At 56.4% G+C, this 24572-nt stretch overlaps 1 protein-coding gene across 1 annotated transcript; it reads right to left on the reverse strand.

The window, feature by feature from the left end:
- Positions 1–433: 433 nt before the first annotated feature.
- On the reverse strand, positions 434–24061 carry LOC140903228 (mucosa-associated lymphoid tissue lymphoma translocation protein 1-like). Its single transcript, XM_073324181.1, has 17 exons — positions 23963–24061; positions 19154–19375; positions 17209–17375; positions 15679–15809; positions 15109–15259; positions 14066–14244; positions 13670–13766; positions 12658–12705; positions 12274–12312; positions 11298–11501; positions 9619–9796; positions 8271–8345; positions 6826–6953; positions 6548–6697; positions 5804–5961; positions 4674–4808; positions 434–3691 (listed from the first exon to the last, which is right to left on the reverse strand). The coding sequence occupies exons 2-17, from the start codon at positions 19288–19290 to the stop codon at positions 3332–3334; spliced, it is 2337 nt and encodes a 778-aa protein (XP_073180282.1). The 5' UTR covers positions 19291–19375; positions 23963–24061; the 3' UTR covers positions 434–3331.
- Positions 24062–24572: the final 511 nt, after the last annotated feature.

Raw genomic sequence — 24572 nt, forward strand, 5'->3', positions numbered from 1 at the left:
TCAAGATCTCTCTGAATTTTAGCTCTATCTTGCAAAGCATTGGCAAACTCCCCCTCCCCCCGGCGGTGTGTCATCTGCAAATTTGGTCAGTATGCTCTCTGTTCCTACATCCAGGTCACTAAAAAAGATCTTAAACACCACCAGACCAACAACAGATCCCTACGGAACCCCACTTGAGACCTCCTTCCAATCTGACATCATTCCATTAATAGTTACTCTTTGTTTGCAGTTGTTTAACCAATTATGCATCCACCTAATGGTAGGTCTGCTCAGCCCACATTTCTCCAGCTTAGCTATCAGATTGCCATGCGGGACTGCAGGGGAGGGATAGCTCAGTGGTTTGAGCATTGGCCTGCTAAACCTAGGGTTGTGAGCTCAATCCTTGAGGGGGCCATTTAGGGATCTGGGGTGAAAATTTGGAATTGGTCCTGCTTTGAGCAGGGGGTTAGACTAGATGATCTCCTGAGGTCCCTTCCAACCCTGATGTTCCATGACTGTCAAAAGCCTTGTTGAAATCCAGGTACAATGCATTGCCCCTATCCACCAAATCACTTACCCTCTCAAAGAAGGAAAATCAAGCTAGTTTGGCATTATTTGTTCTTAATAAATTCATGCTGGCTGCTAGTAATTACCCCTTCATCGTCCAGGTATTCACAAATGGAATGTTTTATATATTGCTCTAGTAGCTTCCCAGGCATTGAAGTCGGGCTGACTGGCCTTTTCTTTGTTATTATTGATAATTCTACAAATTTCATCTCCTAATCGACCAAGCTATTGTCAGGATCCTTTTTGTTCCTAATGTGCATTAAAAACTCCTTATTAAACTTAACTTTCTGGATGTAGATTTTGCCTTGTGTCCCGTGGCTTCCCTTGTCAATTTCTACAGTTCCTACCTTCTGATTTATATTCATTATTATCAACTTTCCCTTTCTTCCATTTGTTATATACTATTTATTTATTTTTTTAATAACTGTCTTCACTTCCCCTCTAAACCAGCTCAGTTTTTTAACCAATATGGCCGTCTTTATCAGTTGTGGGATTGTGACTTTACTGCATGTAATAAAATGTTCTTAAACAATTCCCAATTATCATTCACATTTTTCTGATTAAATTCTTCCTCCCAACTGATTTGGCTCATTGTTTTCAGCTTTGAGAAACTGGCCCTTTTAAAGCATCACATACGTATATCACTGGTCTGGACTTTATTTGCATACTATAAATGTGATCAAGGCATGATCCTGTGATGATTCTCAGGGTACCCAGGACAGTGAGTCACCTTGTTAGCCCCTGCTTCCACTGTGAAGAAGTCCTGCCTGTGCCTGGCTGAGTGTCAGCTCTCTAACAACACCTGCCTTTCAGCCACTCAAACATTCTTCTCTGGGCTATGACAGCCCTGTCTTCGCCTTGCAGGTTAACTATAGATGTACCCCAGTCCCTGAGCCCCCTTGACACATTCTCCTGTGATATCCAGTCCCTGTAACTGGCTACTCACAGAAATACCAGGTTTGCTATCCCTAACAGGACAATGCACACACAAGCTTGTTTGAATCAACTCAGGATCAGCTCCTGTATAACACCACAGCACTGAGATATATTAATAGTGAAAACAACCATAAGTCTATTATAAAAGATTACTGAGATAGTGAATAAGGATAATGGAAACAGAAAAGTTACATATACAACATCAATAGTCACCTTCTAGAGACTAAACTTAACTTTACCAGGCTAACCACCTGTCAGCTGACAATTCTCACCCAAAGCCTGCTTGCAGCGATTCCAACCCTGGCTGCTTGATTACTTCCTCAGGCACAGGATAAAAAAGAGGTGTCCTTTTGACTTCTTCTATCCCCCAAGTTCATTGTTGGCCCCCAAAGGCAGAATGATGCCCTGCCCCAGGGTTTATTCTCTGGTGTGCTGATTTTATTTTGACTTCACATCCTCATGTTGACTTCTTATGCAAAAGGGCTTCCGTTGTGCTGGGCTACAATGCTTAATTGACATGTGAACTGAGGCAGGCAGGTGACCATACATCCTCTGGCTGGCAAAAACCTGCTTGTCGACCCTGCCTTAGACACAGACTTTAAAATTAATACAAATACACAATTCCTTAAATATCAACCATATATACATCTCACTGATTATGAGGCTCAGTATGTCATAAGCTTTCATTAGAGACCTCCCATGATATCAGTTTTGGATAAATGCCATGAAAACAGTGCACTAGGTTTAGTGAGTTTGTCAGGCCTGTTAGGAGCTGCTGAACAGCACCTGGCACCAATGAGCACCAAACATGGCAATTTGCATTGTTCTTTGGTGTAGTTGCTGCACTCCTGTCATAAATATAAAGGGAAGGGTAACCGCCTTTCTGTATACAGTGCTATAAAATCCCTCCTGGCCAGAGTAAAAATCCTTTCACCTGTAAAGCGTTAAGAAGCTAAGGTAACCTCGCTGGCACCTGACCCAAAATGACCAATGAGGAGACAAGATACTTTCAATGTGGCTTATGTAAACTGGATGACAGATCTGTTTGATAAATGGCTCAAAGGACGGGATGTAACTAGCTTTGGAGGAATGCAGGATTTGATGATACAGGAGCAATTCCTGAATATGTCCAAGGAGGAAATAAAACAGTGTTTATGGGATAAGAAAATGGACTCAGCAGGAAGTCTTGCTTCTTATGCTGATCAATATGAGCAGTCCCAAACCACCAGATAGGCAGGGCAAACCGGAGCAAAACAGGTGGAGGGAGGAGAGAGGAACAACCCTGGTCGCAGTTGGAGCGGATACCAGAAGGGACACCTTCAGACCACACCCTACCACTGGGGGCAGCCCAAGGCCTCAACTAGACCCCAAGGAACACTCCAGACACCTTATTGTCCCACCACACTGTCCTCCAGCAACCCACCTCACCCCAGTGACCAGTCAGCTGGGCGATGTTTTAAATGTAATGAGCTGAGGCATGTAAAGGCCAACTGCCCCAAGAACCCCCACAGATTACAGTTCATTGCACTGGGGTCCCACCAAAGGTCCTCAGGCCCAGATCAGAGAATCATAGAATATCAGGGTTGGAAGAGACCTCAGGAGGTCATTTAGTCCAATCTCCTGCTCAAAGCAGGATCAATTCCAAATTTTTACCCCAGATCCCTAAATGGCCCCCTCAAGGATTGAACTCATAACCCTGAGTTTAGCAGGCTAATGCTCAAACCACTGAGCTATCCCCCCCCAAACTGTGCATGGGGTGGAGGCCAAGGCAGAAGCTGACCCTAGCAGTTTCCCTCGGTCCACACTGGGAAAAGAAGTGGACGGTGACGTTTATGCCAGACCCCGAGCGCTACATGGAGTGAGAGCCTGGGATCTCAGGGCTCAGGTTCTCCTCTGGGGTGTTTACCCACTGGCCATCCTCAGAACACCAGTTGCCAAGGTGCGAGTCACAAGGCAGACTCTGGTAGGCCTCTGACGCAGCTGGTGACTCGGGGGTCTCCATGCTCCTGATGCTTTGGAATGAGCCGGACAAGGCATCTGCACACAAGTCTGCATGGGCCAGTGGGGTGTTTGTCCCTGGCCCGTCGCTGACACACAGATTGAGCTTTGCAATCAGTGGCTTCCCGATATTTACTGACTGGCTCTCCTCAATGAAGTCATCGAGTCCTTGGTATTGGTACTGCAGGCAGACGGTGAAGACCAGTTCCTTCTGCAATGACACCACGAACCGCGGTTACCACAGGTGGGCATGTGACTGGACCTTAAGACATCTACATCTGTGACACTGTTATCACCTTAAGACATCTACATCACTCCCCACTGCCCTTTCCTTAACCACCAGCCACAAGGTCCATGCTGGTCCGTGGACTCCTGATGGTGCCAACTCCATCCTGCTGGGACTCTGTTCCGGGGGCTCAGCACCATTCAGGATGGACTTGTGGGGAAGGCACTGGCCTGGGAACCCAGAGACCTGGGTCAGATTAGCTCTGCCACAGACCCTTGGCAAATCACTTCACCTCTCTCCCCCTTGGTTCTCCAGCTATACAATGGGGATGCTACTGCCTTTGTCTGGCTCCTGTTAGCGTGTGTCTGTGAGCAGGGACTGTCTGTGCATTGCCCAGGAAATGGGGCCCTCTGTCAGCTGGCGACTCTAGGTGCCACTAGATAATAACTTGGGCGTTACTTGAGGGATGCATTGGATCCATTCACTATAACATTCAGTAGCAGCATGGGGAGCTGCCCGCTGAGGCTGCTATTCATTATGTGCATTGCCAGGGCGCCTAGGAGCCCCAGTCCCAGACCAGGACCCCGCTGCACTAGGCGCTGTACAAACACAGAACAAACAGTCCCTGCCCCAAAGGTAACAGTCACTCACTCCAGCAAAGCCCAGCAATCCTTCCCCAGGGGGTCCAGCGCTGGAGTGCCCTGTTGAGAAGGATCCGAACCCCAGTGTCAGGGCGCAGGAGTCCCCCGAAGGCAGTGGAGTGAGCCAGCCCATGTACACTAGGGCTTCATTTGGCCTCCTTCTGCACGTTCAGGGTCATTATTTTTTCCCCGCCTTTAGCCCCTGTTGGCCCTGCGGAAGCTGTGCAGCCAAAGGAGAGGGAGCCGGAGTCCATTCCACCTTGGGTGTGGTTACACAGCCAGCGGTCTCACCAGGACCAGCACCGACAGGGCGGGGCAGCACTTACCCTCAGTTTCTGCAGGCTGCAGAGGCGGCTGTAGAGGCAGCTATCGGGGAAACTAAGGCTCCAGGCCAGGGCGAGGCTGCTCCCCATTTCCTCTGGGCTCTCCTTGTTGGTGAATTTCAAATCCACGTCCAGCTCCTGCCAGAGACAACACTGTCATCAAAGGCAGCCAAGGCACAAGAGGGCATCAGGCTGTGGAACCGCCCACCTCATGTGGTCCGAAATCATGAGTCAGCGCCCCCGAAATCATGAGATTTTTAAAATAATAATGGGGGGGGGTCTGGTTCATTGCTTTCCATGCTCAGAGCCTTTAAGGGTCACGTTTTCACTGCGGCCAGGAGGGATAGACATGTCCTCGCTTGCCAAATGAAGAGTGAGCTTCCTGCATCTTCACATGACTCCAGGAGCTGGGGCTCAAGGAACACACCCAATGCCAGTGCCTCGCAATGAAATCGTGAGAGTTGGCAACACTGGCACTGATGTCGTGCCTGTAAGAGGCAGCTGCCTTGAAGGGAGGCTGCGAGCACAGCACAGCCTCTTTCTGTGTTCAGTCCAGAAGGGGGGGTCAGCAAGGAATGCTGGGAAAGGTGGGACTATATAAGGCAAGCTTCTTGTTCCCTCTGGGGAGACCAGGAAGGGGGTGATGAGCTGAGCGGTAGGGCCCTGCCTGTCAGCCTGACCCCCCTTCCTCTGTGGTGCGCCTTCCTCTGCCCTCTCTCCTCGTACGGTGTCAGGCGTGAAGGCAGAATTCCAAAGGCCAGTTAGGCGCTAAGTGGGAGCCGTGTCAGGGACTGCAAACTGTGGCTGGCTCCTGCCACAGGGGCAGTTTCTTTGTACCGTCCCCTTGTTTGACATCCCTGCATGACCTTCTGGGGTCTCCCCGGTGTCCTGTAGAGCAGGAGTAGGAGCCGGGACACTTGGTCAGGCAGTACCTCTCCAACTGGGCTGCCCTGCAGCTGGGACTTTGCTGCTTGAGCCACTCTCTGGAGCGAAGGGGAAACGCCCCCGTGGGAATGGGCCTAGCCGAGCGCTTGCTCTCACATCCCCGTTGTTCACAGCGCTGAACCCCCAACCCCGCGGTTATCCCGAGCCAGGTCTCTGAGCCAGGCAGGCTCTGGCACTGGGCCTCTCACCTCCGGGACATCTGTGAGTTTTGCTTCACATCGTGTGATCTCCTGTGGCATCTCGACGATGCGGGTGTAAATGATCAAGATGTTGGAGAACTCAGCTGCGAAACCCAGCTGTACCCGAGCCCCGCAGTCGAACTGGAGGTATCGGCTTTCGGGAAGCACTGCAAACAAAGAAATGGGGCCGTGATACGCGTGTGTGTGTCACTGCCACCCACTGGTCAGAATGAGAACCGCTCAGCCGTGTGTCCTGGGCCCTCTTCTACTAACACTATTAATGGAGATTCTCCTTCAGCTCACATGGCAGGGGCCTGCGCTTTGGGAGCGGAGGAGGCTCTGGGTCCTGTCCCCAGGGTCAGTGTGGAGCTCCCTGATGGCAGCTGCTTTGTGACACTAAGACCATCCCAGCAGTGCTTGTCCTGATCAGAGCTGGGCCAATAGCAGCAAAGCCATTTGCAGAAGTTTGACGAGATCTAGGCTTCCTGCTGGGCCCAGCTGCGCCCCCCCCCCCTCCCCCGTGCTCTGGCTCTCCATGGTTGGCTGCACTGACGGCACTCTGCCCACTCCCGTGCTTTCTGGGTAACTGCATTGCAATGCCTGCTCCATAGGCTGAGACCTCCCCGAGTCACTGCAACCCCTGGGGGCTCCCTGAGTAACCCCCTTCCCCCCCAACTCCAGGACAGGGCCTCTCTCACTGTCTGCCTCTCGCCACTGCTCTGTCAGCAGGGATGACGGGGCCATGATGCTCACCATGGGCCTTGGCCCATTGCAGGTTCCTGACAGAGATCTCCTCTGGGCCCTCAGATGGGTTAATTGGGTCGGTGAGGGCTCGTCGCTCGGACAGGTTACTCCGCAGCTCCAGCGCTTGCCTGCCCTTCGTGATCTCCAGGGTTCCCATGTCTGGAAGGCACAACCAGGGCCAGGCAAACGACTTCAGCACAGTGCTGAGTCCGCTGCTCGCAGACAGTCCTGAGGTGTGATGGGCTGGCCTGGAAGAGCCATTCTACCCTCGCCCCTGGATAACCCACCTTCCGCCACCTTGTCCAGCAGCACCGTGATCTTCTCCTCCTCCAGCAGCCATCGCTTCAGGAAGCTGACGAAGATGCCATTGAACAGCTCCCCTTGGCTCAGCTCGTAGGCCTCTGCGTCCACACATCTGAGAGGGGCACGGAAGAGAGCTAAGGCCTGGAGCTCCTTCATAGGAGGGGTGAAGACTCTTCTACACCCAACTGCTCCCTTTCTCCTGCTCAGCACAGAATGTACTGAGACTTTGCTCCTGGGAACCTGGCCTCAACAGCAGCTGGCTTGATTCAGACTCCTGAGGAAGCTTCGGGTTCAGGCAGGATGGCTCACCAGAGATGGACCGGAACCAAGACCCTGGCTCCAGACACCCTTACAACCTGGGGAAGTTCAGGTTTGGGTCTGGGCCTAGGGCCTATCAAGGCAGCCCAATAGCTAAGATGAGGGGGGAAGAGAGTTTGGATCCTCTTGTGTTCTAAAGATGGGTTTTTCACAGGGCTGCAGGGACTTTGCTGCCCTTGTGGTTCAATGGGAACCGGAGCCTTGCTTCTCGTGGAGCCCCCGGCCCCGGAGCCGGCCCCTTGCTTTGCTCTCCAAGGCCAGTCTGAGGGGGGATTCCCCCTGCTCTCCACTCCTGCAGAGCCTGCTCATGACACAGCTCCCCACCACGAGAGCTCAGCAGGCCTGAGAGACAGACATACCTACCCCACCAAAGCAGCAGCAGCCCCAGAAAGTTGCCCCCTCCCCTCAAGTTACAGAGGGGAGAAGTTCTGGCTTGGGACAGAGACGTGGAGCTGAACAAAATACACAGCACATGCAGCTGGGGGGAAGTGCTGTTTGGAGAACGAAGCCCAGGACTCGGAGGCAGGACACTTGGGTTCTCTGTCCAGCTTGGCATGGATTAGCCATGTGGGCGGTGGAATGCCAGCTTGGCTTGCTGTGCCTCAGTTTCCACATCTCTAAATGGGGGATGATAACTCTACCTTCTTCAAAGAGGACTGTGATGCGTAATGAATTAAAAGTGCTCTGCCACAGTCCCTTAGCACCTTCCAGCCAAGGAGCTCAAAGCAGGTGGCCAAGAATTGTTACGGCCACATTATAGATGGGGGAAGGAGCCTGAGGCACAGAGCAGGGACCTGACATGCCCAAGCTGCTGCAGAATGGGGTACCGAACCCAGCTCTTTTGACACTGACTCCCTGTGCTCTAACCTCTAGACCAGGCTGCCTCTTGGAGAGCTTGGGGTGAGAGGCAATATGGAGGTATGCTGCATTATTGCCCTTTCTCCCAGGAGGCCCATGCAGGACACATCCCTGCTAGCAGCTCTCCAAAAGCAGAGTGACTGGTGGGTTCAGTTCCCTGTAATGGACCCTGCGCCTGTTCCCCCACTCAAGCCCCAGGAGGACACAGATGAGGAGTGACTGTGGCCAGCAGGAGGTGACAGGGAGCACCTACGTGGCGTAGCCGAAGACGATGTTGGCCGTGACCTGCAGCGCCCCCACCTGTGGGATGATGTCATCGTTCAGGTTCCTGGAAAGAAATGGAAGCACCTCATGAGGGGCATGAAACCTACACAATCCATGGTCGCTCTGGACCTCTGGGCTTGGGCCATGCCAATGGGCTCTGATCAGAAGAGCAGAGGAAAGTTTCATGCTATTCAGCCTGAGCCTTGCCTATCAGTGAGCTCTGGGAGGTAGTGGACTAGTCCCTCAGGTGGGAGCCCTGTTGCTTGGGCCCCCCAGGCCCAGATAGGACAAAGCCCTGCAAAACATGCTGTAAGGAACAAACATGGACTGGGCTGGAAACAATGCAAGCCCGATGGATTGGTTAGCATGAAGCCACTGTGCCAACACAAGGAGACACCAACTGGCAGCAGTGCAGTACTCCTAGCTGGGGAAGACCTGTTAGATCGGCCAACGAGCGGGATACTAAAAGCGGGCGCCTAGATCTAAATCTGTCTGCGCCTGGAGGCTACAGTGTCTTTACTTGGTTGAATAGTGTCATTTGCCAGTGATGGGGCAACATGGCACTTGCCAGCTTAGCAGCAGTCAGGCTGCACAGGTTCAATGGCCAAGAGTATTTAGCTGCTCAGTGCCCTACAGCAGGTGACTGGCATGGCCCTTGCAGAACATCTGTGTGGGCTGGGAGCCCAGGCAGCCGCCAACGGGACACTGGGCTAGAGGACAGAGTATCTGGAGAAGAACTCTGGCCCCCTGGCTGTGGATTTGTTGCTGTTCTCCTTTCCACAGGGGTTCCCCTGGGGATGGCTGCTCTCCGGGGAAGCACTGGAGTTAGTTCTGACAAGGGACCTCTCTCTCTCTCTGTCCGGCATCCCCTTTCAGGAGTAATCACAGCTGGTTTCACTGGGCAGTGGGGCGATGCGCCTGTGGGTGGGAATGCGTGATGGCTGCCTCTGCGTGCATGTTCTTGCATGCGTCTGGGTAGGAACCCTGGGTATACACAGGCCCGCAGGCAGCTACGTGTGCACATGGACACACATGGTGTGCATGACCTCAGTGTGTGTGGCTATATTTCACACCTGGTAGCATGGTCACACGTGTGCTTGCACCAGTGTCTGTATATGTGAGAGTGTTGGTGTTTTGGCAATCCAAGGGACTGCTTTCACACGCCCGTGCTGCGTACGTCCCTTGCACTTACACAGTACCTTCCAGCCAAGGCCCTCAAAGCAGGCAGCCAAGAACTGTGCCCCCTCTGCGTCCGCGGGAGGGGAGAACGTATGCACTGTGCCGAGTGCCGCATCCTGGCCCTGCCGCGCCTGGGCGGCTGGCTCTGGTGTGCTCACCTCTTGCGGCACATGTCCAGCAGGAAGATGTTGAGGCCGGTTTGCCGCTGCTGCATGCTTTGCAGCACACTCTGCACGCACAAGCAGTGCTGCGAGGTGTAGGATCTTGGCGCATCAATAGGAACCATAAAGCTGTTTCCAAAGTTCTCGTAGCCATGGCCAGCGTAGTAGAGCAAACCTGGGGGAGGGAGAGCAGGAGCAGAGCACGTCAACCTGCACCGGTCTGTGCTGCTCTCACACCTTCTCTGTCTCTGCCACCCTCCTAATGCTGGCCTTGCAGCCCACTGCATCCAGGGCTGCAAAGTCCATTCCGGGGGGGCTCAGGTTCTCCTCCTCCTTCCCACTCATTTCTCCGTCTGATCTACACACAACCCTCCTCAGCTCGCCATGTTCCTCCCGCCCATCCCTGGGGACATACTGACTGGAGTTCCCTCTCCTGCTTGCGGCAATGGACTGTGGGATCCTCTCTTGGCCAGACTGTAGGAGGAGAAGCCCAGAAATGTCCTGCCTTAGGCCTTCAGCAGGATCCAGGTTCTGGCTATGCCACCCCGCCAAAGCCTGCTAATCCAAACCCTGTCCTTAATGACAGAGCCTTCACAGCTCGGCCTCACCCAGCATGCTGGGCCTGATCTCCGGGCAGCTCCCACTGAGCTGCTAACAATCCAGGCTCCAGGGCCCCATGCTTGGCTTCTCCCACAGGCATCCGTGTGCTCTCTCCTGTCCCGAGGGGGAGGCACCCAGACAGAATCCTCCAGCCATCCCTTGGTCCCTCCAAGTCCCTCCTCGCCCCCGTGTCTGCTGGGGCACTTTCCTGTGGGCATCTCCTAGGTTGCTACTGTGGTCACTGCACCTGTCGAGCTAGGGGATACCCAGCTCCTGTTACATTTGTCTTCCTGTCGCCCCATCCCTCCCTCCTGCTCACTCACTTCTCCTTATGGCCCCATTACCTTCCTGTCATTCAGACCGTAAGCTCCGCGCCCTCTGTATGTCTGTACAGCGCCCAGCACTGGCCCAGGCACCACCTCCATTGACATGTTTAATAATAACGCTGAGTTATCGTGACGCTGGTCCCTGGGCTGCATGGCATGCTGAACAGGTACAGTGGGCCAGGCTAGTGCTGAGCATTAGTGAGAGCAAGGAAGGGCATTCACCAGTGCTCCTTGCTACCCCATGGTGAGTCTGTGACCACCACCGGGCTGTTACCAATCCCACACCTCCCAGACAGTCTAAAGTTGGTGACAATCACTCAGTGCTAACTCCCTTCTGGCACTTGGACAAGTGAATGAGGGTGATTAAGAGAAATGATACAACTATCTAAAATACACCCGCTCTATCACACCGTATCACCTTCTGCTTTTATTGCCTGAGCCCCCGAGATGCTGCCCAACCTCCCAGCCACAAGAAGGGTAGGAAACGAGTGCCTCCACTGAGGGGGTAACATTTTTTAAGTTTAAAATTGGGGAAAACTTTGAAATGTTCATGAAAACCTTCCTGTGTATTTAGTGGTGAAGAAGTCCTGCCCTTCCCAGCCTGCACTAGTCTGCCCAGAGGGGCTGGGGCCCTGGAAGGAAATGGCCTATTCCAGCATAGACCAATGTACACCACACAGACATCCCCTCCTCCAGTAAAGAAGGGGTTCTCCTACCCCTACCCAGCAACATAGGGAGCTCCCTCTGTACCGTACACTCCTTTGTCCAAGAGGAGAAGGAACTCGTTGACGGCCATCTGCATCTCGTCCTTGCTCAGGTCCAGCAGGGAGACCACCTTGAAATCCAGCTGGCGCAGCAGGTTGCTCAGTTCATGGACGTCCACCATGGGTGCTTTCAGATGCTTGTGGTGCAGGTAGTTCATGTTGCCCATCAGGAGGGCCACTTTGTCTGTGGCTGCCCCAGGAGAAGGACAAGAGGAACACTTGAAGGGCATGGGGAGGGAACGAGGGGAACCCTCCTGGCCCCTTTGGGATGAACCTTCAATCTCTCCCTGCTTCTATCTCCCCTTCACACTCAGCACCACCCCAGACAGCTTCTTGCCCCACCTGCTGTGGATGGGCTCTCTAGAGCAGGGATGTAACTAGTCGGACCCAAGTTTTAGCCCTGGGCCTAAACCTCTACTCCAAACGAAGGCAGAGTCCTCCCTCCAGCTGGCTCATCCCTCCAGACAAGCCTTTGGCTCTCCCTTGAAGGACACGCTTTGCCTAAAATAGCCAGCATGCTGCCCTCGCTGCCTGCCAGTGGGTGCCAGGTCTGCGGCGGGGGTGGTGCATCTTTGGGGCAGTAGGACATGCTGCAAAGCCGTGGAGGAGGTGGGAGATGGACAGAGCCCTGGAGATTGCATTGCCAGGCCAATCCTAGGGCTGGTCTGATGGCTCTTCTCCATCTCTCACGTCCACGGGCAGGGCTGGATCCACATTGGTTCAATGCCCAATCCCTGGGGAGGAGCCCGCGTGAGGATGGCTCAGCTGACCTGGTTGTGGGAGACATGTTTCTCCACAGGCCAGCTGAGACAGGGGCTGGCTGGGAGAACAGTCTGGAATGGGTCCCTGCATTGGCACCCGGGAGGAGGATGCACGTATGAAGCGGGGAAGGCCGAGAGCTGTATCTCTCGATCCATTTCTAAGCGGAGGTCTGGCCTGGGGATTTGGATGCAGCCTCTTACCGTACAGCTGGCTGGGGCCGCTGTGCTCTGGAGCACTCCCTGGAAAGAATGGGACACATGATCACCTCTCTGAGCACAACATAGGCACCATGGCTGGTAGACCCTGCCCCCTTGGCAGGGTGGGAACCCTAGCAACACAACACAAGTCCCAGGAGCTCCCTTGCCCATGGAGAGATGCTGAGAGCAGCACTCCCCTGGGCCGTAGGGCAGGCACTCGGCCCCCAGCAGCCAGCTAAGCTGGGTGAGGACAAAGAAGAAGTCCAGTCCACTAACTAGCACATGTAAAAGCCATGCCTGCCATGACAATGCCTAACCTGCCCCAGAGGAGCTGTGTTCAGATAGGAGCTCCTAGGTCCGGGTGGGACCCACGTGGGCCTCACCTACCTGTGTCCTCCTCCCGCCAGGAGCCTCCGGAGGCAAACAGCTGTGGGCCTGGAACAAAACAAAGGGTGAAGCAGTGAGGCTGGTGAGATGAGCAGGGCTGCCTGTGAGCGCCAGCTCCGGCTGCTGATTGGGGCCACAGACGCCCGAGATCATTCATGCCACAGTCCTTGCCCCAAACCCCGTCCTCCCTGTAGGGCTGGCAGACAGGCACAGGAAGCACCATAAGGAGGCGCTGTGGTCTCTTCCCCCAACCCCAGGCCTCGGCGAGGCTTGGTGGGACCGCTCCCCGCACAACGCCTCCAGAAAGGTATTAGAGGCAGGAATGCTCAGGGTGGGCAGGTGGTGCCCTCTGACCCTGGCCATGCCGGGGTGGGAACTCCAGGCCAACATGGCAGAGGATTATTTTAATAAGGGTCTCCAACTCCTCCCCCACCCCCGCTTGCAGTCTAGCCAGGACGCAGCTGGGGCCCATCCATTTAACAATATGAGCAAGCCAGTGTGGTCGTGACCCCCAGTACCTGTTCATGAGACCCCTGCTAAGCTCCCTGGGTTTAAAAGGCAGCCTAGGCCCATCGCTGTGATATCAAGCACCTTCCCCCGCTGCACCAAGCCATGTGACTAGCATGTAACCCACATGATTATCTGATTTTCACATAGGACTGACCACATCACTTCACAGCCTGCCCAGCAGCCTCAGAGCTCTCCTGCAGGGATTGCTGAGGACTTGTTAAACAGGCAACAAACCTGGAGTGCAAAGGGCAGGGTGGTGGGGTGGGGACTGCCTGCAGGCTCAGTGTGCCAAGGGTCCAACATGCGAGCAAAATGTTGCTTCTGTTCTCTAGCGGTTGGTCAACAGAGGGTAACAGCCTACTACTGCTACCCGTGCACAGAGTTGCTCCTTTAGCTCGAGTAATGGAGGGCTGAGCTTTGGTTCTGAAGGCCCCGTTCCAAGCCTGCCAATAGCCTGCGGTGGGGGTGGCTACAGATCCCGAGTCCTGACACGAGTCCTCACCAATCTCCACCTCTGTGGCCTGGCTCCACAGCTCCTGGAAGAGGTTAAATACCTTGCAGGCATAGCGGCCTCTCTCTGCGGTTGTCACCAGCTTCACCTGCAGCGAGGGGAAAGGAAGAGGCAAGTTCCAGCTGGTGGACCCTGCACTCTGGGCTAGAGCTCCCAGGAATCTGCCTTTGGTGAGCTGGGGACTGCGGGCACTGAATGCAATAGAAGGTGCCTGGGTGGGCTAGGCCTGGAGAGCTGAACCGGGGATTACCCCTCGCTCACTGTCCTGCACTGCAGATCCCCCGCACCTTGGGCTGCTGAGCCCACAGCACCTTACCGAGAGTCTGCAACCCATTACAGGCCTCCTGCCCAGCCTGCAGCCCTTGCCCAGACCCCAAGGGAGGGTACCTGGAGGTGGGAGTTCTGCGCCCCCTCAATCGGACTCCCGTTTCGGAACCACTGGTACTGGGGTGGTGGGTTCCCGATGGCCACGCACCGCAGCTGGAGGGAGTCCCCTTCGTCCAAGGTGCAGGGCTGGGGCTGACAGAGGATCTGCAGTCCCACCATTGTCGGGCAATAGCCGCTCGCTGGAAGGGGGTGGAGAACAGAGCGCTAGCCTGGGCAGGACAACTCAGGCACAGGAGTCCTCATGTGGGACCAGGCCCCGGGGCAGGCTCAAGCAGGGGCAGCCAAGGCTGCAGTCCTGCAGCAGGTGGGCAATACAGAGACACAGCCAGTGGAGACTGTATATCCCAACAGGCACTGCCCCATCTCAGCCTGAGCAGCGGCGCACTCCGTCACACCAGAGCCCAGATCGCCCTCTGCTCACAGCACCAGTTGGGGCATTGACCAGACTGTCCGGCCCCTCCAGTTAATCATCATAACAGCAGTCCTGAGCCCTTATCTAGCACTTTATATCCACAGAACTCACGGTGCTTTACGAATTGAGGGCAGGAGCCCCCCAATGGGCTACAGATGGGGACACTGAGGCACAGAGGCAAAGTCACCCAGCAGGCTACTGGTAGAGCCAGGAATAGCATCCAGGACTCCTAAGTCCCAGTCCAGTGCACTACCCACTAGACCACACTGCCTTCCCCAGCTGTAATACACTGGCAGGAAGGCCTGGTGACCCCAGCCTGTTAGGCAGTCTGTTTAAGGGCTGGGATCATATATACAGCTCCCACAGAAGTCAATGGGAGTTCGGCATGCGAAAGGACTGCAGGACAGGACACAGCTGGTACCACTGGGCAGCAGGCCCATCCCAGGCACAAGCATGAAACCCACATCGACGGTACACGGCCCTCCCGGTTCGGCCAGGCCCAGAGGGCAGGATCTGCAAGTCAACACAGTGCCGAGACGGAGCTGCTCCCAGACAGCTCAACTGCCTGGCTGGCCCTGCCAGCTGCTTTCCCTGCCGCTGCTGCAAACAGCCCTGCGACTTGCCCTCCTACCTGAGGCAGGGCTGCTGCTTCGCTTGACCTGGAGCCGGGCCCACCTGGAGAACGTGAAGCTGGCCCTGTGGTTAACGCGGCAGATGTACCAGTCCGGGGTCTGCAGAGAAGCTGGGTCAATCACCAGCTCAGGGGAGATGGCACCGGGCACCTAACAGGCACAAAATAAAACATGCCAGGTTGAAGGGAGCAGAAACCATGCAGCCTCCTGGCACTGCGCCCTCCATCCATCCCCAAGTGTCCCACCCTCCACGGGGGCTGTGCTGGGAGGCTGCATGGTCTAATAATACCACCTAACATTGACACAGAGCATTGCCTGCACTGTCCAGGCACCAATGAATCCATTGGCTTCAGCTGGAGCTGGGGATGCTTTGCTTGGCCCTTTGTGTCTCAAGCTGGGCCCCCCCCCAAATTTGACTTGCCCAAGGCCACTCAGTGTGTCAGTGGAACAGCCAGGCCTTGGGACTTGTTTTCCTCCCACCAGACCATGCTGCTGCTGCAGATTTATTGACTGATTAATTTATTAAACTGGAGATTTTCCCTTTTCCCTCCTCCCTCCCCAAGCCTTACCTCCTGCTTCCCACAGAACCACTGGTAATTGAGTCCCGGGGGCCCCGTCGCCCAGCAGGTGAAATACGCTGTGGTCCCTTCTGTAACCACCTGAGATTCGGGCTGCACCACGATCCTGATGGACTCTTGGACTGCAAGAGAGGAAAGAACAAACCCCTGGGCAATCAGGCCCCCCCAGGAACATGTCACAGGCCTGGTCTACACTCAGACGTTAACCCAGTTGCGTTGCTCAGGGATGTGAAAAATCCACACGCTGAGCATCACAGTGAAGTCGACCAAAGGCCCAGCACAGCTGACGCTAAGCCAAGGGGAGAATTCTTCCAGCAACACAGCTCCGCCCCTGCGGGAGAGGGATTAGCTCCCCCACGGGAGAACCCCCTGCTGCTGAAGCACTGCAGTTTCCGGTGTAGACGTAGCCTGTAGCCTCCGGCAAGAATCCGGCTTGTGTGTAAGTTGCCGTAGTTTTAGATAGTTTCCATTACACTCCCCTCACACAATTTCCCTTCACCTGTAAATTCCTGGGGCCCCCACTCCAACCACCATCAGGAGTCCTGGCTCCCAGCTCCGGCCATCAGCTCACACTCTCTGGAACCCAGCCATTCTGCCTTGCTGCTCCCTGCTCCAACAGAGCCCTCCCACACCTTCCCACAGTGGGGCTTAGAACCCAGGAGTCCTGACCGCCAGTGACAGCCACCAGACCCCACTCCCATCCTAGAGTAGGGAGCAGAACCCCCAGACCCAGCCACAGGACCCCACTCCCATCCTAGAGCAGGGAGCAGAACCCCCAGACCCAGCCACCAGACCCCACTCCCATCCTAGAGCGGGGAGCAGAACCCCCAGACCCAGCCACCAGACCCCGCTCCCATCCTAGAGCAGGGAGCAGAACCCCCAGACCCAGCCACCAGACCCCACTCCCATCCTAGAGCAGGGAGCAGAACCCCCAGACCCAGCCACCAGACCCCACTCCCATCCTAGAGCGGGGAGCAGAACCCCCAGACCCAGCCACCAGACCCCGCTCCCATCCTCGAGCAGGGAGCAGAACCCCCAGACCCAGCCACCAGACCCCGCTCCCATCCTAGAGCGGGGAACAGAACCCCCAGACCCAGCCACCAGACCCCACTCCCATCCTAGAGCGGGGAGCAGAACCCCCAGACCCAGCCACCAGACCCCGCTCCCATCCTCGAGCAGGGAGCAGAACCCCCAGACCCAGCCACCAGACCCCGCTCCCATCCTAGAGCAGGGAGCAGAACCCCCAGACCCAGCCACCAGACCCCGCTCCCATCCTAGAGCGGGGAGCAGAACCCCCAGACCCAGCCACCAGACCCCGCTCCCATCCTAGAGCGGGGAGCAGAACCCCACACCCTGACCCCCAGACCCAGCCACCAGACCTCACGCCCACCCTAGAGCAGGAGAAGAACCCCTGCTCCCTGACACCCAGACCCAGCCACCAAGCCTCACTCTCACCCTAGAGCGGGGAGCAGAACCCCAGCATCTTGACCCCCAGTCCCTGCTCCAACCACCAGCCCGTACCGACACTGGAGAGAAACTGGAAGGCCTCGGTGTGTCCCATCTTATCCAGGCAGCAGAGCAGGTACTTGAGGGTGCAGTCCCGCTCTGACAGCAGCTGCAAGAGGCACTGGCTGGGGCTCCCGCAGGGCTCCAGGACCTTCAGGGAACACATCTCCAGCTCCTCCTCGCTGGGAACCCACAGCAAACACAAAACAACATGAACCCTTTCAATCCTGTGGCTGGGGAGACGGCCTCAGCTTCTGAGTGGGAGGCCGCGTGGTCTGGTGGAGAGGGCGGGGAATGGGGATGCAGGAGACCCAGGTGCTCAGCTCAGCCTGGCTCTGCCCTGCGGGATGGCCTGTGTCTCAGGGATAATGATCCCAACCCACCTGGAGATCTACGCAGGAGATGTGCTACAGCCGGGGAAACGTTCCCGGGTAGGGGATCCAGGCTGAGACACCCACCATCCTTAGAGCACCTGGGGGCCCTTTCTCTTCACCCCCGACTTCCATTCACTGGCACAGCCATGACCATCAGATCCTGCGCCTACACCCCCCACAGCCCGCACTGGGACACCCCACCCCCCACAGCCTGAACGGGGACACCCCACCCCCTACACCCCCCACAGCCCGCACTGGGACACCCCACCCCCACATCCCCCACAGCCCGCACTGGGACACCCCACCCCCTACACCCCCCACAGCCTGAATGGGGACACCCCACCCCCACCCCACCCACAGCCTGTGCTGGGACACCCCACCCACACACCCCCCACAGCCTGAACGGGGACACCCCACCCCCACACCCCCCACAGCCTGAATGGGGACACCCCACCCCCTACACCCCCCACAGCCCGCGCTGGGACACCCCACCCCCCACAGCCTGAACGGGGACACCCCACCCCCTACACCCCCCACAGCCCGCACTGGGACACCCCACCCCCACATCCCCCACAGCCCGCACTGGGACACCCCACCCCCTACACCCCCCACAGCCCGCACTGGGACACCCCACCCCCTACACCCCCCACAGCCTGAATGGGGACACCCCACCCCCACCCCACCCACAGCCTGTGCTGGGACACCCCACCCCCACACCCCCCACAGCCTGAACGGGGACACCCCACCCCCTACACCCCCCACAGCCCGCACTGGGACACCCCACCCCCTACACCCCCCACAGCCCGAACGGGGACACCCCACCCCCACACCCCCCACAGCCTGAACGGGGACACCCCACCCCCTACACCCCCCACAGCCTGAACGGGGACACCCCACCCCCTACACCCCCCACAGCCTGAACGGGGACACCCCACCCCCACACCCCCCACAGCCCGCACTGGGACACCCCACCCCCTACACCCCCCACAGCCTGAACGGGGACACCCCACCCCCACACCCCCCACAGCCTGAATGGGGACACCCCACCCCCTACACCCCCCACAGCCCGCGCTGGGACACCCCACCCCCCACCCCCCCCACAGCCCGCACTGGGACAGCACACACCCTCCACTGGGACAGGAAACACTCTACACAGACCCCACAGCCTGCCCTGTGACATCTACACACATATGGGGCCTACACTGGGACAGCTCTCTCTCTCTCTCTCTCTCTCTCACACACACACACACACACACACACACACCCCCAGCCTTCACTGGAACAGCGCGCACTGTATACACACACACACACTTCATACCACAGCCTACACTGCGATGACACCCCTACCCTCTCTCACACACACACACACACGAGTGTGACCACTCATACCCAGGAGCATCACCTACACCCCCCCCCGCGTCTGCTCGTACACACACACACGTGCACTCCCCACACCAGCCCCCGCTGCACACAAGCACATGCACTGGGACCGGCAGGCTGGCGAGGCCGCTGCACTGACATGTCGCCCGCGGACGCGCTGCCCGGATCGGTGCCCGAAGCCTGTTGTGCCCCCACGCTTCCTCCACCTGCATTTGAAGCGTTTCTCGGCACCGGCGATTTCAGCCAGTTTCCTCCAGCCCCGGCTGCAGTTGTCCAGGAGCTCACAGAGCCTGGCCAAGGCACCTTCTCCCAGGGTGCCGAGGGGCACACTCCCGTCAGCCATTGACCCGCCTGGCCCCTTCCTTCTGCCTCAAGCCCTGGGAGGTGTCAGGTGGCCTGTTCCCCGCTGATCCCGAACCAGCATCCACCTGGGCACAGAAAACACAGCCAGCGTTGGCGGAGAATCATTCTGAGGAGGGCAACACAGCCAACGGCTCCTGAATAGCTCCTGTTTGAACTGAGAGCAGGGGGCAAAATAGCTAGGCATCTCCCACGGGCAGCCGCCCTCCCTGGCCTGACATCCATCCCTGCTCCCACAAATCGCCCATCAAAGTGCCCCTCAGGAGTGCTGGCTGTTTGGAGCAGCAGCTCCCTATCCCGTAGCCCGGGGGCCAGCAAGGGGGGAGAGTCAGGCAAGCCTGCAACCGGGGAAGTGCCAACAGGGCGGCAGCGCGGGTTAGGAGGCTGAACCCACAGCCCATTCTGCTGGGGTACAACCCCCCCTCCTTTGTCCCCCACCCCCAAAGGAATGATCAACAGGCAACAAAATAATCTGACTGAACATGAGGTCCACGGCCACTTACTACCTGTTCTGGAAGGCCATGACAGCAAAAATGCCAAACTCCTCCTAGCTGGTACATTCAGGAGACACAGAAGTTATCAAAGGATCTCTAGCTACTTTAGCACAAAACACTCTAGCACAAAATAAGCCGAAACCCAAGGAGTTTCAAGCCCTCTGATGGGGCCGTAGGGCGCAGGCCAGAAGACAGAGTACGTCCACACGGCAAGAGCTCAAAGCCTGGGTCCGAAGACTTGGGCACGTGGGGCTTATGCTCTGGTGCTAGACAGAAACCACCCGTAACTCTTTCTGGGGGAAAGGCACAATTTAAAGGTTTGGGGGGGCATGTGACGGTGTCGCATCTGGTCCCTTTCCCACTCCCCTTGCGCCCCCCCAGACCCTTCCAAGCTGGCACCACCTTGTCCCCACCCACGCCCCTCACAGCTCCTTCCCCGCTTCCTTCTCCCGGGCTGGAGCAAGCTCCGGACACCGACTGCTGAGCTGCGGGCGAGGAAGGGAACCGGACTCAGTGGGCTTCCCCACGCCCCGCCTCTCTTCCCTGCTCTGGGACCTCCTAGTGAGGCTGGGGGCTGGTGCCTTTCCCAGGCACATCCCCCTCAGCTGTGTTCAGCCCGACTCCCACCCTGGCCGAAATCTCATGGGGCACATGACTCCGCCCCCATATCCCCCCCCCCCCTTCTGTGTGTAGCCATTCAGGCTCAGTCCAAGGCCAAACAGCTGATTTTAGCACCACAGACTCGCTGCCCTGGGTTGTAAAAGGCGTGTAGATGTTCCCTAGGGCTGGCGCTCTGCACACTTTATGGGGAGAAGGGGAACAGCCCTCTCTAGTTAGCCTCCTGGATGCATCTTGCTTACGCAGAATTCCCTCTACTGCCCTTGGACGCTCTGGTTGGAACTGATTTCTGTTCTGACTGTGTCAATGACAATAGATTAGTATTGAACCCTCCAAAGTGCTGATGGTTTGGCCAGAATATGCCCAGGGTGGGGTCACCTGGCCCGAGGGGCGAGGAGACCGTGGTTTGGAATGAAATCCTCCTCAGAGTAGAGGAAATCTTGGAGCAAAGACCGGATGGATCACTGCAAGGAGCTGGGGTTCTAGCTCTAGCTGGGGTTCTCCTACTCAAGGGTCTTGTTTTGCTCTGGGTTCCCCACGTGGCAGTTTGGTTCCTGTGTGGAGTGAACCTGTGGGGCTGGAGCAGTGGGGGAGATAATCATGCAGAGCTGGCGTAGCCATCAGCAGCAGTGGAACGTGGCTGAGATCTCTGTCAGCCCGCGGCACCCTGTTCGCCACGCCTGCCAGAGCTGACTTCCCAGGATCCTGGGCCAGCAGGACCGGAGCTGATATTGCAGAGCTGGGCCGGGTAGCCGCACGGTTCTCTTTGGGCGGGAGCAGACCAGCAGATGAGAACCACAAGAGGGCTTTAGGGGGGTGGGGCTTGTGGACAGCCTGGGATCTGTCTTCACTGCACAGTGAACTCGAGTTAGCCTTGCTCGCATGAGAGCAGCTCCACTGTGGAATCCCACCTGCTGTGTCCACACTGGGTGTGGCCCTCCTCGGGCGTGACAGAAGGCCTTGGCGCTGCAGTAAGTGGAAATTCGTTTGTCCTTTCTGGACTTGCTGGTGCGGCAGGGGCGGAATTGTGGAAAGGTGTTGGAGGATGAGCAGCAGTCCAGTGGAGCAAGCCTGCCACCATGCTGCGCAGCTCGTTAGCCTGTGCTCTGGAGGGGGCAGAGCAGTCAGCTGGTGTAAACAGCACCGTCACAGCAGTGAAGGGTTTTGTGGGACTCCAGCGAGGGGTGATGCTGGAAGTGTAACTCGAGGTAACTCTGCCAGGAAGACAAGCCAGTGGAGTCCTGGGTCTCTGCCCCTGAGGCCATCCAGACGCCTGATGCCTGGTTTAGGTGGCTCAGGTTCTTACAGGTAAATCTAGACCTGGGTTATCATGGTTCTTTGGACTGGTTTCTCTTCGATGAAAAGCTCTTTGTGTTCCAAGGGCGCTGAGCGCTGGCGAGGGGGAAGAGCCCCCTCTAAAGGGGACCCAGGAGGGGTTATTTTAATTTCCCAGAGCCAGAAGTAGGAGCCCAGACCTGGGTGGAGGCTTGAGCTGGAGTCTGATTTGTTTTAGGCAAAGGGCCCCAGACAGAGTGATCCTGCCCCTGGGACCTGGTAGATGGGTTTCAGCGGGGTTTAGGGCAGGGGGGATACAGTAATGTACTAATAGCCGCCTCCCAGGCCTGGGTGGGAGAGCGCCTGGGAAAGACACGTGGGCACTGGCCTCAGTGTTGGCATCAGGATTGGAATTTGGCTCTGTGGCAGAATGACGTACCCCTGTACTCACACCTGACACACTATTGTAATAATCTTTGTACAAAGTACTCCTTGTGAGATATCATTTGAAAACTCATAATTTGTTGATCAGTAACGTCCTGATAAAACCTGTGTGGTAACCTTGTATGTGATGCCACTGTGTGGCTTTATTAAAACATGTTCCAAACTGAGGGTGGCAAACAGGCCTGTCCTAATCAAAGGAATGTGTCCTCTGCTTAATTTGCATTTAAGCAGTAAACAGAGTCATCAGCTGGAAGGGAAACAAAGGAAGCTTAAACGATGAGGAAAAAGCAGCAGGGAACATCCTTCCATGCAGACTCTTTTCCTTCTAGTGCCCACCTGGAAATGTTTTTCAAGAGGAGGACTGAAACTATAGAAAGGAAAGACAAAAACCCCACCGGTCCCCTCTTTCTCTCTCCCTGCCCATCAGATTCACTGCACCTGAAGCAACAAAGGAAGCCTTCATTGGATTCTTGGAGAAGGGGTCCTAACCTACAGGGTTTGGTCAGTAAGACTGCTGAAAGTATATGGTAAGAAACTTTGCTTGAATCTGATAGAGTTTGTTAAGTTCAGCATTAGGAAATGTCTTAACTCTATTGTTCTTGTAACCATTTCTGACTTTTTTGCCTTGTTACTTGTACTCATTGAAAATGGCTCTCTTTGTAATTAATAAACTTGTTTTACTCTTTTATCTAACCCAGTGTGTTCAAATTAAAGTGTCTGACAAACTCCATTGGGGGTGGCAAGTTGTGTGCATATTATTTCTATGAAAGAAATAGACTTAATATAGCTTGTATTGTCCAGGAGAGGACATACATTACTGAGGGACCGTCTAAGACTGGGGGTGTTTTGGTGTCACCCTGCAATATAACCCAGGCTGGTGAGAGCAGGGTGTGTAACCTCAGTGTGGCTGGCAGGCTGCAGTTGCACAAAGACACACAGGGTGTGGCTTGCTTGCTGGAAGCTGTTTGTGAGTGGCCCAGGTGGAAGCCACTTCAGCAAGACATCGTAAGGCACCAAGGTTGCAGGACCAGGACGGCTGAGCTTCTCATTAGTCTGGATTGTACTGTGGTATGTCACAGGCTCCCCGTCCCGTGCTCTGACCCCTAGGCTGCACTGTCTAGGCCTCAGCCTCTGAGTCTCGTGTTCTGAATGGGGGGGGGGGGAGGGCTGGGATTTCTCAGACTCCTGCTAGAGGTGTTGTAAGCCTGGCTGACCTCTAAGGGTCAGGGGGTTACTGCCGGGAACCCTCCCCGCTTCCAGTTTCCTCCAGCCCTGGAGCTCCTCTCTGTTATTTTCCTCCATTGCAATGTTATTGTAGCGACCCAAGTGGGGAGCTGCCCTGCCTTGATCCTGGTTAGGGGGGAGCTGAGCAACCTCTTATTGGCTCCATCTCATGCAGCTCTAATAGCAGGACCTGCAGTGCCTGAGAAAGAGTGACCCGCCCAAGGTCACACAGGAACTCTCTGGCAGGGCTGGGAATAGAACCCAGGAGTCCTGCCCCCCCATTGCCTTAACCACAGGCATGTCCTTTCTCTCCTGCGACCAGCCTGCTGGCACTGCAAGGGAGGCTGCGCCCCTCCCTGTTGGATTTACCAGCCTAGGGCCTGATCCTCAAAGAGGCTGATGGCAATGGAGCTGAGGGTGCCGGATGCTTGGAAGGGTGGAATTAAGGCTTTGCAGACACGGCCTGCGCAGGGTGGGCACAGGGGAGATTGCGGGGGCCAAGCGGTGAATGGGAAGAGGCACGCAGGGAGGGGAGCATGGGAGGAAGTGGAGGGGAGGGCTGAAGTCTGAGCAGCAAGGAGTCGGCAACAGTGTACTCACCCCTGGCAGAGCAGAGACACCTTCGGAGACAGCCGGGATGCTGGAGAAACCCACCTGCTCCTGCCAGCGCTGCTCAGAGCCTGGAGATGGCAGCCCTCCGCACGCCCGTCCACGGACACTGCCTGCGCCCCAGCTGTGCAGAGCCGTGTCACCGAGCTCTGAAGCCCACGCACAGGAAACGAGGGTTAAAAACAAAAGTCCCCCCACGCTGCAGTACACGGCACTTCTGCTTTTGTGAGCAGCTTCCTGAGCCCTAACTGCAGCCGTGCTGGGCCCCAGCTCACACCCAGCATAGACCCCTCTGCTCCCACAGCGCTACCCCTGAGGTGAGGCTGGCCTGCATGGCCATCGCCCAGCCCAGCGCACACAGCTGAGCCCTGGGAACCAGACACTGGCCTTCAAATGGAACCAGCTAAAACAGGAACCTCTACCCTGACACCCAGGGCCCCAGGCAACTCCATCATGCGTGTGCACTCACCCTGCCCTCCACATGCCAGCGGGAAGTGGGTCGTTCTTGGCTTACACCAGCCTCTCTGAGAATCCATGGCTGGGCAGTGCCAGCTTTGGGTGGTGAGGTGAATTCCAGCTCTGGAGACTGAGCCACAGGTGC

Source organism: Lepidochelys kempii, chromosome 25, assembly GCF_965140265.1.
Source record: "Lepidochelys kempii isolate rLepKem1 chromosome 25, rLepKem1.hap2, whole genome shotgun sequence".
In the NCBI taxonomy this organism is placed as follows: Eukaryota; Metazoa; Chordata; order Testudines; family Cheloniidae; genus Lepidochelys; species Lepidochelys kempii.

What these genes read in the sequence shown, in the direction of transcription:
- LOC140903228 (XM_073324181.1), bottom strand. Translation starts at nt 19,290, where the DNA reads ATGGCTGACGGGAGTGTGCCCCTCGGCACCCTGGGAGAAGGTGCCTTG. An exon ending in CCAGTTTCTCTCCAGTGTCG is followed by an intron (nt 15,810 to 17,208) that starts GTACGGGCTGGT and finishes CCTCTCTTGCAG; the next exon opens with TCCAAGAGTCCATCAGGATC. An exon ending in CGCAGAACTCCCACCTCCAG is followed by an intron (nt 13,767 to 14,065) that starts GTACCCTCCCTT and finishes CCCTCGCTGCAG; the next exon opens with GTGAAGCTGGTGACAACCGC.